Source organism: Molossus molossus, unplaced genomic scaffold (assembly GCF_014108415.1).
Source record: "Molossus molossus isolate mMolMol1 unplaced genomic scaffold, mMolMol1.p scaffold_m16_p_9, whole genome shotgun sequence".
Taxonomy (NCBI): domain Eukaryota; kingdom Metazoa; phylum Chordata; class Mammalia; order Chiroptera; family Molossidae; genus Molossus; species Molossus molossus.
The window spans coordinates 86,515,253-86,529,329 of record NW_023425403.1 but is presented as its reverse complement, the minus strand read 5'-3'; the positions used below and the strand labels follow the sequence as shown (position 1 = coordinate 86,529,329).

Sequence of the window (14,077 nt, the reverse complement as noted above, 5' to 3'; positions counted from 1 at the left end):
CTTGCATAGGAACATAATTGCCTTGTTGAAAAGGAGAAAATATTTGCTAACTTCCCTTTCCTCAGGAAACGCACAGTAATAACCAAACGCATTTGACTATATTGTTCTAATTACACCATAATCTTTCCGTTATTTTTCTAGTGGTGGTGATGATTTTCTATGAGACATTGACATTCTTATGACCAGTAATATTTTTAGAAGGGCACATAGGTGCTCGGTAGAGTCGTGAAACAGAAGCAGGTTACTGGCTTTTATAGTTGTAAAATATCTGACTGTGGCCTAAACAGTAACATGTTATTACTAACCAAATAAGCATGTCAGACTCAGAAATGATAAGGAAAATCATATTGGTATACTCTAATAATCACTAACCAACTTACTGGAAAAAGAGAAAGCATTCCATATTAGGGAAAGGAAAAAGTGTGAAAATGGCATTAAAAAAATGTAGTAAAATACTAAAATCTGCATGCAGGAAAGACACTAGCTTAGGAACTGAATAGTTAAGTAACTGAATAGTTGTAGATGAGGCAAAAAAAGTGACAAGGACCTTAACCTCGGGGCAACTGCCAGAAGACAGAAGGGAAGGAGTGGAGAGGAAAGTGGACACCCACGGGACTCTGCTCTCCTTATTATCCTAGACCCTGACCTTGTCCCCACTACCCCCACTTAGTTCCTGATGGAACTGCTATGTTCTTACATGATCATGTTCCTGAACCAAGACAGTACTTGATTTGTTTGGGGAGGAAGTCTGAACAAGTCTCAGGCAATGAGTTTCTTTCCGGGATTTTTAAACTGGAAACACAAGAGGGTCATCCTCCTCCTTGGTGGCTAAAGCTGAAATACATAAAGTTTACAAGAGGTTAGAAGCCACATTTCCAGTCGTGGGGAGAAAGCAATCTTCAGTGAGAGAAGAATGAAGCAGACATATTGAAAGGAGCAAAATTGAGAACTAGATGGAAAATATCCCCATGACAAGAATTCCCATACTCATTTATTTCTGAGGCCCAGCTTCATTGCCAGGGTGGTGGCAGCAGCCCTGTACATTTCTATCCTTGGGATCTATAAGGTCACCCAATATTCTTATGAATTCCCTTATAGGTATTTTATTTTTATTTATGAGCACAGACTACCATGTAATATATTGTTTTGTATTTTTATTGTTCCTCAAAGTCCTTGTGCAGATTTCTTAGCATCAGCCTATCTTCTGCTGTATATTCAGTTTACACTGGAAATTTCCCCTTGCCCTGGGCTTTTTTTTTCTTTTTTTTTTTTTTATCCTCACCCGAGGACATTTTTCGATATTTTGTTCAGATAGAGTGGGAGGGAGAGAGAGAGAGACATCGACGTGAAAGGGACACATCGAGTGGTTGCCACCCACACGACCCAATCAGGGCCGGGGACAAACTGCAACTGAGGTACATGCCCTTAGCGGGAACCAAACCCAGGTCTCTCCAGACTGCAAGCCGACGTTCTAACCACTGAGCCAAACTGGACAGGGCTACACTGGAAATTTCCCCTTGCCCTGGGCTTTAAATGTACAGTTGAGCCCAGCCAGTGTGGCTCATTGGTTGAACGTCAACCCATGCACCAAGAGGTTGCCAGTTCGATTCCCAGTCAGGGCACATGCCCAGGTTGTGGGCCCAATTCTCAGTGGGGGGCATGCAGGAGGAGGCCAGTAGATGTTCTCTCTCAATGATGTTTCTATCTCTCTTTCCCTCTCCCTTCCTCTCTCAATAAAATCAATAAAGGAAAAATAATATTTTTTTAAATGTACACTTGACATTTGAAAAACACACGGGTTAGGAATGCTGACCCCTCGTGCAGTCTAAAAATCCATGTATAGCCCTGGCCGGTTTGGCTCAGCGGTTAGAGCATCGGCCTGCAGTCCAGAGAGACCAGGGTTCAGTACCCGCTAAAGGCATGTACCTCGGTTGCAGTTTGTCCCTGGCCCTGGTTGGGTCGTGCGGGTGGCGACCACTCAATGTGTCCCTTTCACGTCGATGTTTCTCTCTCTCTCTCTCTCTCTCTCTCCCTCCCACTCTATCTGAACAAAAAATGGAAAAATGTCCTCGGGTGAGGATTAAAAACAAAACAAACAAACAAACAAACAAAAAATAAAATAAAAATCCATGGACTCCCCAAAGCTTTACTAATAGCCTGCTGTTGACTGGAAGCCTTACCATTAACATAAACAATCAATTAGCACATAATACATTATATGTAATGTATACCAAGTTCTTGTAATAATGTAAGCTAGAGAAAAGAAAATGCTATTAAGAAAATTATAAGGTTCATCTGTGAGTTTTTTCAAATTGTAGCAAATCTCCAAAGAATTTGCCAATATTTTTATTGAAAAATATCTGCATATAAGTGGACCCATTCTGTTTAAACCCGTATTGTTCCTCCCACTTCCCTGGCATAGTTGTGGATGTGGGGTCAAAATGGTGTAAATCTTTTTTTTTTTTTAATCCTCACCTGAGGACATTTTTGCATTTATCTTTAGATAGAGCTGGAAGGAGAGAGGGAGATAAAGAGATAGAAACAGTGGTGTGAGAGAGAGACATCGACTGGCTGCCTCCCACACAACCCCAACTGGGGCCGGGGACAAATCCTACAAGATTGATTTTTAAACAAAATGCTAATTTAAACAATTTAAGATAGAATATAATTCCATTTACTGTTTTGCATTCATTTTTTACATAAAAAGCCATACTAACCAGAATTTATGTGGTATAGGACAATTCACTTGTTCTCTTTATATACTTTTTTTTTGGTACGTGTCCCTAGCAGGAACCGAACCTGGGACTCTCTGGTCCACAGGCCGATGCTCCAACCATTGAGCCAAACCAGCCAGGGCCCTTTTTAAAACCATCTATAAATCAATTTAAACACATTTTTCATCTATTAATTCAGAACTTTATAACATGGTATAATTTAGTAATATAAGATTTATAAACTTCTTTCTAAAACCCCATTTAGAGACAAAGTATTGTTAACTATGTTACATTAGGGCTTAAACTGCTAGTTTTCAATAAAAATAAATAAAAGTTGTGAAGAATGTGAGTCAGTAACAATGAGCATCCTCCCAAGTTAGCAGTTGTATTCATTATATTCTAGATTAGTAATTCTTTGTTGCTATTAAACAATAACTGTAAAGAAATGAAATAAATACACATTTAATTCTTTGCTTCATTTCTTTCTTACTTCTGGTAATCAGATTTTCATAATGACTCTCTCTTTCACCAGAAATTTTTATGTGGGGAGAAGTGCCTGGATCAGCTAATTCAGAGACTACTTCAGTCAGCAGATGAAGAAGCCATTATTGAATTTTTAGATGAAAACTTTAAATCAACAAAATGCTGATTTATTATTTATTACTACATAACTGAAATGGACCTTTGCCAGTGGAAGTCTTCGAGAATGTTCACAAAGTACAACTAAATATACACAATACTTACAAATGGTTTTGTTTTTAATCCTCACCTGAGGATATGTTTTATTGATTTTAGAGAGAGTGAAAGAGGGGAAAGCGAGAGAGACAAACATTGAAGTGAGAGAGAACATCAGTCGGTTGTCTCCTGCATGTGTGCTGACCAGGGATTGAAGCTGAAACCTTTCAGTGTATGTCCCAGTGCTCAACCAACTGAGCCACCCAGCCAGGGCCTTACCAATGTATTTTGTAATGAATTAAGTCACATTTCTTTTTTTTTTTTTAATCCTCACCCGAGGACATTTTTCCATTTTTTGTTCAGACAGAGCAGGAGGGAGAGAGAGAGAGAAACATCGACATGAAACGACACATCGAGTGGCTGCCACCCGCACGACCAACCAGGGCCGGGGACAAACTGCAACCGAAGCACATGCCTTTAGCGGGAACCGAACCCGGGTCTCTCTGTACCGCAGGCCGACGCTCCAACTGCTGAGCCAAACCGGCCAGGGCAAGTCACATTTCTTGACCTAAGAGTTTATTTTAGGTTTCCTGTAAAGTACACTCCAACTGTTCAAGTAGAAAACAGGCATGCGTCCGGCTGGTGTGGCTCAGTGGTTGAGTGTAGACCCATGCACCAAGAGGTCACCAGTTCGATTCCCGGTCAGGACACATGCCCAGCTTGTGGAGAGCATACAGGAGGCAGCCAATCGATGTTCTCTCTCACCAATGTTTCTATCTCTTCCTCTCCCTTCCTCTCTCTAAAATCAGTAAAGAAAAAAAAATCCCTGGCCCTGGTCAGGGTCATGGTGGAGGCAACCAATCAATATGTGTCTCTCACATCAATGTTTCTCTCTCTCTCTCCTTCCCTTCCACTCTATCTAAAAATCAATGGAAAAATATCCTCAGGTGAGGATTAACAACAATAACAAAAAAGAAGCAAAGAATCTAAAATGTTTCTATAGGACAAACACATGAAATACTTTGTACATTGCAGTGGTTGGAATAAAAACTGAGATGAATGGGTTTCAGAGTACTCAGACACATGGAAACCAATCTACACAAACAGAACTTCAAGAAGTCACTCAGAAGCAATATTCAGAGAAGATAAGGGGGCTGCCCTAAGAAAGACAATACCTGATCTACAAGAAAAAAGTGCTGGAGTCACCCAGAAATGGGAATGGTGAGGGTACCAGTGAGATACCTCAGCCGCCTCAGAAGAAACGGGCCCATGTAGACCCTGTTGTTGGAAAGATTCTTGAAGAACTAAAATCATGGTTATTGATGACTGAGACTTACTTACCAGGTAAAAACAGCTCTTATCTTTCTGCCAAGAAGAATGTAGATTCCAAAGGGGGGTAAAAGATAAAGAAAGAAAAACTAAAATAAATAAATATATAAAATAAAACCAAAGGGGGGGATGTAGATTCCATTGTAGAGGATTATGCAAATTACAAGAAATCTTGAGGACACACAGGTAAGTAGTATGCTGTTAATGAAGTTGTTTTAAAAATAAAAGAATACTGGAATGTAATGTTGGGCACTCAGCTAACTACAAATTTGAAAGATTGTATGCTGAAAGATTGTGCTGAGGTACCCATCCCAGGTGTATGGAGCACCAGCCACATCTACTGAGAATTGGAGTGTTGTTGCCTGTTCACGTCTTCTTGAGATGAGTCTTAGTTTATGACTGAACTATCTTTACAGTTTCCTGGCAACAAATTCTGCAGCTTTATTTAGTGACAGCAATTATGAAATGGTCCCTCCTAAAAGGAGGTATAATTTACAGTAAATTGAATGCACAGATCTTCAGAGACAGCTCATTGAACTTGGTGATTGCATATACCCATAACCATCAGCCCTGATTAGAAGAGAACATTTCCATCACCCCTGAAAGTTTGCTTGTGTTTCTTTCCAGTCAATCCAGAAGTCCACCTACTCCCACTCCCCCAACAGTGGCACCCTCTATTATGATTTTTTTTTTAAATCCTCACCAGAGGACATTTTTGCATTTATCTTCAGATAGAGTGGGAGGGAGAGAGAGAGAAACATTGACGTGAGAGAGACACATCGAGTGGCTGCCACCCACACAACCCCAACCTGGGTTGAGGACAAACTGCAACCAAGGTATGTGCCTTTAGTGGGAACCAAACCCAGGACTCTGGTCTGTGGGCCGACACTCTTTTTTTTTTATTTTTTTATCCTCACCCGAGGACATTATTCCATTTTTTGCACAGATAGAGTGGGAGGGAGAGAGAGGAAGAGAGAGAGAGAGAGAGAAACATCGACGTGAAAGAGACACATCAAGTGGCTGCCACCCACACAACCAACCAGGGCCCGGGACAAACTGCAACCGAAGTACGTGCCCTTAGCAGGAACCAAACCCAGGTCTCTCCGGACCGCAGGCCGATGCTCTAACCGCTGAGCCAAACCGGCCAGGGCAAGGGGCCAACACTCTTAACTGCTGAGCCAAACCAGCCAGGGCTCTATTATGATTTTTATTCAGCATAGCTTATTTTCACTATTCTAAGTCTTCACAAGATGGTCAGACAGTATGTACTTTTGTATATCTGATTTCTTTTGTTTAACGTAAAAATTTTGAATTTCAGTGACATTATTGCATATATCAAAGGTTGTTTCTTTTTGCCCAGCCAGTGTGTCCCAGTGGATTGAGCATCATCCCATGGACTAAGAGGTCCTGGTTTGATTCCCCGTCAGGACACATTCCTGGGTTTTGGCTCAATTCCCAGTAGGGAGCGTGCAAGAGGCAGCCAGTCGATGTTTCTCTCCTAAAAAAAAAAAAAAAAAAAAAATCAATAAAAACATTTTTTTAAAAAAGATTCTTTTTTATTTCTGAGTAATATTACATGGTATGAATATACCACAACTAATTGTTTTCATTCTTCTATTGATGTACATACAGATTGTTTCCAGTTTGGGGCTATTCTGGATAAAAGCTACTAGCAACATTCTTGTACAAGTCTTTCTGTGGACATATGTTTTAATTTCCCTTGGACAAATGCCTAGGAGTGAAAATGTTGGGTATTTAACATTAAAAGAAACTACTAAACAGTTTTTGAAAGGGACATACCAATTTACATTCCTTTTATTAATATATGAACGTTCCAATGGCTCCCTAGCATCACAAACATTTGGTATTGATTTCTAAGTTTAGCCATTCTAGTGGTGAGCAGTGTTTTGTTATGAACTGAATTTATATTCATCTGGTGAGCCCGGCTGGTGTGGCTCAGTGGTTAACCCATGTTGACCCATGCACCGAAAGGTCACTAGTTCGATTCCTAGTCTGGGCACATGCCCAGGGTGTGAGCCCAATCTTGAGTTGGGGGGCATGCAGGAGGCGGCCAATCGATGTTCTCATCAATGTTTCTGTCTCTCCCTCTCCCTCTCTAAAATCAATAAAGAAAAAAATTTATATTCATCTGGTGATGAATGATATTGAGCAGGTTTTCTTTTTTTCTTTATTGATTATTTTAGAGAGGAAGGGAGAGGGAGAGCTGGGAACATCCATGAGAGAGAACATCAATTGGCCGCCTCCTGCACGGGGCCACTGGGGATTGGGCCCATAACCTGGGCATGTGACCTGACCAGGAATTGAACTGGTGACTTGGTACATGGGTTGATACTCAACCACTGAGCCACACTGGCCAGGCTTGAGAAGGTTTTCGTATGTTTTTTGGCTGTTGCCTATATGTATTACGAATATTTTTGCCAGTCTATGGTTTGTCTTTTAATTCTGTTTTCACTGCTTTTTTAATGGGCAAAGATTGTTCTTTTTATCAATTTTTTTTAACATTAGCATTTTTTGTGTCGAAAGTAATCTTTGCCTACCTCAAAGTCACAGAGCTAGTCTTCTATGTTTTCTTTTAGAAGTGAGACAGGCTGTCCCCAGCTTTAATAAACATCCTCTAAAATTCACCTGGACTCACATTGTAAAATTTCCCCAGCACAATGTCAAAACCCACACATAATAACCCAGGACAAGTAGCATAGGAAAACTGAGACAATTAAACAGCACTTTACAGCCATCTAGAAAATCTAGATGCCGAGCAGTTTGAAGCCATTTAGTAAATCCTGTCTTCCCTAAATCCAAGGCACTTAAGAATGAATGATTTGTACTTCTCCTCCCCAACCAGAGGGTAAAGAGCTTAAATCACTCTACTCAGGAGACAGATAGCAGAAATCTAATTAGTGCTACCACACCCAAGGACAAATTAAGACAATCTCATTTTGGTACATCAGCATAAAGTTGATGAATATTCTGTTAATCCTAAAACCTCTCCTAAATGGCCATTAAAACTCCTCTGCCTCCCAGGAGCACACCCCTGCCTCCCCACCCTTCTTTCCCCACACCCAATGCGTCTCCTAAACAGGGGCCCTAGGAGGCTTGCAACTAGGTCAGAGTGGGCAAGTGGCAGTTCATCCCAGGCAGACCCCCGAACCTGTCCCCAAGGCCCCCTTTTCTCTGACTTCTTAGTGAGCCAAAGCAGACCAGCCTAGACTCTTTTCCCCCAGCCCTTTCTTGTTTCACTGTCCCCAGCTTTAATAAATATCCTCTAAAATTCACCTGGACTCACATTGTGAAAAATTTTCTGCATGAAATCAAGAACCCACACAAGACTGGCTGGCCCTGGGCAGACCCACCAAGGGCCAGTTTTCACTCTTTGTATTATTAAAATCTATTTCAAGTTACTTTTTGTTTATGGTATAAGGTAGGGGTTCAGATAATATTTTTTTCAATTGTGATGCAGTTGTTACAACAATATTTGTTTAAAAGACTTTTCTTGGGTTGTAGGTACGATCCCAGGATGTGTGTCTCTCACATGGATGTCTCTCTCCCCTCCCCTCCCCCTTCCACAAGTCAATGGAAAAATATCCTCAGGTAAGGATTAGCAAAAATAAACACCCAGAAGAATTTTTTCATCACTGAATTGCATTGATAGCAATGTTGTGTTTCTAAAATTTAAAACTCAGTTGCACTAGCCACATTCCAAGTGCTTCTAGCTACCGAATCAGTCAGGGTAGACATAAAATATTCGCCCATCATAGAAAGTTTTGTGATAGCAAAGAGCCTACTAAACAGTTTAGATTCTGGAAGTTAAAAATCACTGAATTTATACGAGGTACTAGAAAGGTAGTAGAAGTCAGCCAGCTGGGCTGCATAAGCTCAGGAAACAAGTTAACCAAAAGAAGAGCTCTGGAGCTGAGGAGAGAGAGGGAAAGGCAAAGGCAAAGGTATGGTATCTGGGGAAAAGGATGGGGTAGGGCCCTGGCTCAGCTGTAGAGCAACAGCCCTTGGACAGAAGGGTTTCAAGTTAGATTCCTGGTCAAGGGCATGTACCTGAGTTATAGATTTGATCCCCAGCCCTGGCCCTGGTTGGGGTCATGCAGGAGGCCACCAATTGATGTGACTCTGACATGGCCATGTTTCTCTTTCTCTCTCCCTCTCCTTCTCCCTCCCTTCCTTTCCCCAACTGGTGTTTAGTGCAGATGAGAAAGCAATCAGTGTTACCAATGACTTAATCTGATGTATCAGGATACTCAACCGAGATACAGAGGAGGTATTGGAACCCAGAGATCCACTTAGTTTAATGTCTCTTTCCTGGGGTATCTACCGAAAATACCCCACTTCAGCTAATGGGAGAAGAGAGAAAAACAATTAGAGAATTACTCTCCTGTTATGAGTCATCCCCCTATTCGTGTAATACCAAAGATTCCATCAGGTAAGGTAACACATGGCAAATTAGCAGCAGGAGCAGTCTGGTTTTTTTTTTTTATCCTCACCCGAGGACATTTTTCCACTTTTTGTTCAGATAGAGCGGGAGGGAGAGAGAGGAAGAGAGAGAGAGAGAAACATCGATATGAAAGGGACACATCGAGTGGCTGCCACCCACACGACCAACCAGGGCCGGGGGAAAACTGCAACCGAGGTGCGTGCCCTTATCGGGAACTGAACCCGGGTCTCTCTGGACCGCAGGCAGATGCTCTAACCGCTGAGCCAGACTGGCCAGGGCGAGCAGTCTGGTTTTTAAATAAAAATTCCCTAACTGAAAAAAAACCTCTAAGCATTTGATTTGGAAAATTCATATATATACTTTGTAAAGCATCAACTCTATATAAACTTAAGGTCGTATGCTCTTGTACAATACAAGGTCTGTTTGTTAAAATATTCTGATTTACAACTCTTGTTAAAACTTCTTAATAAAAAACAATTCCAGCATCTTCAGCTGATTTGTAGGAACGAAAGGAATTCGTATTAGACAACTTGAAAACACTCATATTAAGACGCTATGAAAATAATGTTGCTCCCTAGGAGATGATGTGTTCATTTGGTGAGATACTGGCCCATCTATTTATATTCTGAATTTGCATATTTGAGAACATCTATAAATGCTGTTCTCTAGGACCTCATTTTTGTCTGAGACATCTTAATGAACCTATGCATATCGTGTAGTATTGAAAATATTGTAATAGCCTTCACAACCTTTCAAAAGTAGCAACATGAAAAGTTTCCTTTTCAAAATTGCTCGTTTTCAAATTAGGGGATTTCTCATTTTTCATAAATTCTAAAAGGAAAGCTAACAATGTTTAAATCTTTATACCCTGGTCACGGTGGAAGCACTTAACTGTTCTAATCAACAAACATTTATTGAAGCTTCTTATATCCTATGGGATTTATCTCATTCCACGCAAACACACTCCTATGAATGTTATCCCTGTTTCACAAAGAGGTGAAAGTTCTCTGAGAGAAATCACATAATGCATCCTAAAATGGGGCTTCTATTCTCGGTTTCTAAGCCAACACTTCAAACCACCCTATCCAGCAGAATTAACGCTTTTCTAATTAGCCAAAGCAGGCTGACCCCAGAAACCTCGCGATACGGCCCAAACTACTATTCCCAGCATGCAAAGCGGCCGCGACGTCCGCCTATGCCTGTGGGTCTGGAGGGCCGGCGTGCTCCAGGCCGAAAGGACCGCTGGGAGTCGCAGTTCCGGGCGTCTGCCGGTGTTGCCAGCGCGGCGGCTGCGGCTCTCTCGGTTCCGCCAGCGGGTTCAGCGAGGGCGAGCCAGACGGCGAAGGGCGTGGAGCTGGACCGGGTGAGTCAGGCACTCCCTGCGCGATAAAGGGAGGCGGCGCCGTCGCCCTCGCCCTCTCGTCGGGCTGCGCGGAGTCGGGCGGCCCCGGCCGGGCGCGCACTCAGGGACTCCGTTATCGTTGCGACAGCGATAGCAGGGCACAGAGGAGAAGCCAGAGCCCGGCCCTAGCACCTGTTCTCGCCCTCAGCACCCGCCACCGGCCCCACCATGCAGTCCCGGGAAGATGCGCCGCGCTCTCGCCGCCTCGCCAGTCCCCGCGATGGGAGGAGGCCTAAGAGGATTTCCAAACCCTCCGTTTCGGCTTTTTTCACGGGCCCGGAGGAGCTGAAGGACACGGCCCATTCTGCAGCGCTGCTGGCACAGCTCAAGTCCTTCTACGACTCTCGGCTGCTATGTGATGTGACCATCGAGGTGGTGACGCCTGGCAGTGGGCCTGGCACAGGCCGCCTTTTTTCCTGCAACCGTAACGTGCTGGCTGCCGCATGTCCCTACTTCAAGAGCATGTTCACCGGCGGCATGTACGAGAGCCAGCAGGCGAATGTGACCATGCATGATGTGGATGCCGAGTCCTTTGAGGTGTTGGTCGAATACTGCTACACGGGTCGCGTGTCGCTAAGTGAGGCCAACGTGCAGCGCCTTTACGCCGCCTCCGACATGCTGCAGCTGGAGTACGTGCGGGAAGCCTGTGCCTCCTTCCTAGCCCGCCGCCTTGACCTGGCTAACTGCACCGCCATCCTCAAGTTTGCTGATGCCTTCGACCATCACAAGCTGCGATCACAGGCCCAGTCCTTCATAGCCCACAACTTCAAACAGCTCAGCCGCATGGGTTCAGTACAGGAGGAGACTCTGGCAGATCTGACCCTGGCCCAGCTGCTGGCCGTCCTGCGTCTGGATAGTCTAGACATTGAGAGTGAGAGGACAGTGTGTCACGTTGCCATGCAGTGGTTGGAGGCGGCCCCCAAGGAGCGGGGTCCCAGTGCTGCAGAAGTCTTCAAGTGTGTCCGCTGGACACATTTCACTGATGAAGATCAGGATTACCTAGAAGGGCTGTTGACCAAGCCCATTGTGAAGAAGTACTGTCTCGACCTTATTGAAGGGGCTCTGCAGATGCGATTTGGTGACATGTTGTACAAGTCTGTGGTGCCAGAGCCAGACAGCAGTAGTAGCTCTGTTGTATCCGCAGCAGAAAATCCACCCCAGAGGCTAGGTATGTGTGCCAAGGAGATGGTGATCTTCTTTGGACATCCCAGAGATCCCTTTCTCTGCTATGATCCGTACTCGGGGGACATTTACACAATGCCATCACCTTTGGCCAGCTTGGCTCACACTAAAACTATCACCTCCTCAGCTGTGTGTGTCTCTCCAGATCATGACATCTATCTGGCTGCCCAGCCCAGGAAACATCTCTGGGTGTATAAACCAGCCCAGAATACTTGGCAGCAACTTGCAGATCGCTTGCTCTGTCGTGAGGGCATGGATGTGGCCTACCTCAATGGCTACATTTATATCTTGGGTGGGCGAGACCCTATTACTGGAATTAAATTGAAGGAAGTGGAATGTTACAGTGTTCAGAGGAACCAGTGGGCACTGGTGGCTCCTGTACCCCATTCCTTCTATTCCTTTGAACTAATAGTGGTTCAGAACTACCTTTATGCTGTGAACAGTAAGCGCATGCTCTGCTATGATCCTAGCCACAATATGTGGTTGAACTGTGCTTCTCTTAAACGTAGTGACTTTCAGGAAGCCTGTGTATTCAATGATGAGATCTATTGTATCTGTGACATCCCAGTCATGAAGGTCTATAACCCAGCCAGGGGAGAATGGCGGAGGATTAGTAATATTCCTTTGTTCTCAGAGATCCACAATTATCAGATTGTCAGTCATGGCCAAAAGTTGCTACTCATCACTTCTACCACGCCACAGTGGAAAAAAAACCGGGTGACTGTGTATGAATATGATACTAGGGAAGACCAGTGGATTAATATAGGTACCATGTTAGGTCTTTTGCAGTTTGACTCTGGCTTTATTTGTCTTTGTGCTCGTGTTTATCCTTCTTGCCTTGAACCTGGTCAGAGTTTCATCACTGAGGAAGATGATGCACGGAGTGAGTCTAGTAATGATTGGGACTTAGACGGATTCAGTGAGCTGGACTCTGAGTCAGGAAGTTCAAGTTCTTTTTCTGATGATGAAGTCTGGGTGCAGGTTTCACCTCAGCGAAATGCACAGGATCAGCAGGGTTCTTTGTAAATATTTTGAAACACTAAGATGTTTCTACTGCTATGTAATGTATCTTTTAAAAATATTCTTTTCCTGAAAACAAAAAATTGATTAAGACTGCAGATTTGGTTTAGAAAGGCTAATGTTTGAATTACTAATGTTACAGAATTTAAAAAGTCCACAAAATCAACCTATATTAGAATTTACTATGTTAAACGTCAAGATTAAAATATGCAAAAAACGAACTATATAATTCGTTAGAGTGCTTGGTGGTTTTTTTCATTGTTTGAGTATTCATTGCGCCAGTGGATTGTATTAATTAGTTGCACTGTTTATATTTTGGTTATCTAATATAGCTTTCTGTTAACTTTTTAATTCTATTTAGTGCCTGCTGCAAGGAATTTAACTTTTTCACTTTTAGAATAGAAAACTGGACTAGAAACTGTTGATAGGGTTTTGAAGGTTTATATTTTTCCTTCAGAATAATGAAAGTAATAGATTTACCAAAATTTAAAGTAGTCTTTTGTATTATAAGTTAATATAGTTCATTAAAATTTGGTTTGGTTTTCTTCTATTTTGCAAAGGAAAAAAATGAACATAAAAGTTTTATTAAATAGTGGTTTCATTTTGATAGAGTGCAGAATGGAGGAGCTCACAGAAAGTTTTTTTTAAAAAAAGGATTTCATGGTTTTAAAAGAAATTTAGCTTCTAATTTTGAAATGGAAAATGTATTTTTGCTAAATGTGACCATTTTTCTATCTTAAAAGACATTCATTCTAGTAGTGTCACCAACTATTTAAACACCCTTCTAAACCAAAAACAAAAAAATAGGTGATTTGTAAGTTCATATTTTTCATATATAACCTGATATATGCTTCATTGAATCAGAAAAACAATCCTTTTCACTGGACAAATCATTGGGTAATGTAAATTTTATCCATTGGTCATGCCTTGTCTTAACAAGTTTATATGCTCTCTCCTAAAATATTTTAGCTGTATACTTTTGGTGTTTGTTTTAGAGGATTCTTTGGCAGGAAGTGATTTATTCTTTACTGTTTTGTGAGGTAATACTGATTTTGAAAATATGTATAAGCTAAAAACAGTATTTATTGAGATCAGTAGCTACTGTGTCCATCAACTATAAAATCAAGGGCCAGCAGAGAACTTTAGAACTGTAAGCTGTGTTTAGAACTGTTTTGTGTAGCGTTGAAATATTCTGTCAGTTTTGTAAGTTACTATAAATGATGATCAGCTTGAAGGTATTTTTGTATGAAAAGTTGACAGTTAAAGAACATTAAATGGATGATAGCATTTGGG

The 14,077-nt window shown here is 42.2% G+C and overlaps 2 protein-coding genes and 1 pseudogene across 4 annotated transcripts in view; all 3 read left to right on the top strand.

The window, feature by feature from the left end:
• Positions 1-3,463, top strand: part of MTRF1 (mitochondrial translation release factor 1) — a 50,834-nt gene extending 47,371 nt beyond the window's left edge. For 2 of the 3 annotated variants that reach the window (XM_036250050.1, XM_036250051.1), the window contains exon 11: positions 3,247-3,461. In XM_036250050.1, the coding sequence (XP_036105943.1) occupies positions 3,247-3,363 (117 nt within the window). In that variant the 3' untranslated portion in view covers positions 3,364-3,461. Of the gene's footprint in view, positions 1-3,246 lie in introns of all 3 variants that reach the window. The other variant, XM_036250052.1, reaches the window with a different exon arrangement.
• A 965-nt stretch (positions 3,464-4,428) lies between these two features.
• LOC118622432 lies at positions 4,429-5,431 on the top strand (annotated as a pseudogene).
• Positions 5,432-10,439: 5,008 nt separating this feature from the next.
• KBTBD7 (kelch repeat and BTB domain containing 7) lies at positions 10,440-13,206 on the top strand. The gene has a single exon (XM_036250049.1). The coding sequence runs from the start codon at positions 10,751-10,753 to the stop codon at positions 12,788-12,790; it is 2,040 nt and encodes a 679-aa protein (XP_036105942.1). The 5' UTR covers positions 10,440-10,750; the 3' UTR covers positions 12,791-13,206.
• The last annotated feature ends 871 nt before the right edge of the window (positions 13,207-14,077 follow it).

Coding starts and splice junctions, on each gene's coding strand:
- KBTBD7 (XM_036250049.1), top strand. CDS start 10,751: ATGCAGTCCCGGGAAGATGCGCCGCGCTCTCGCCGCCTCGCCAGTCCC.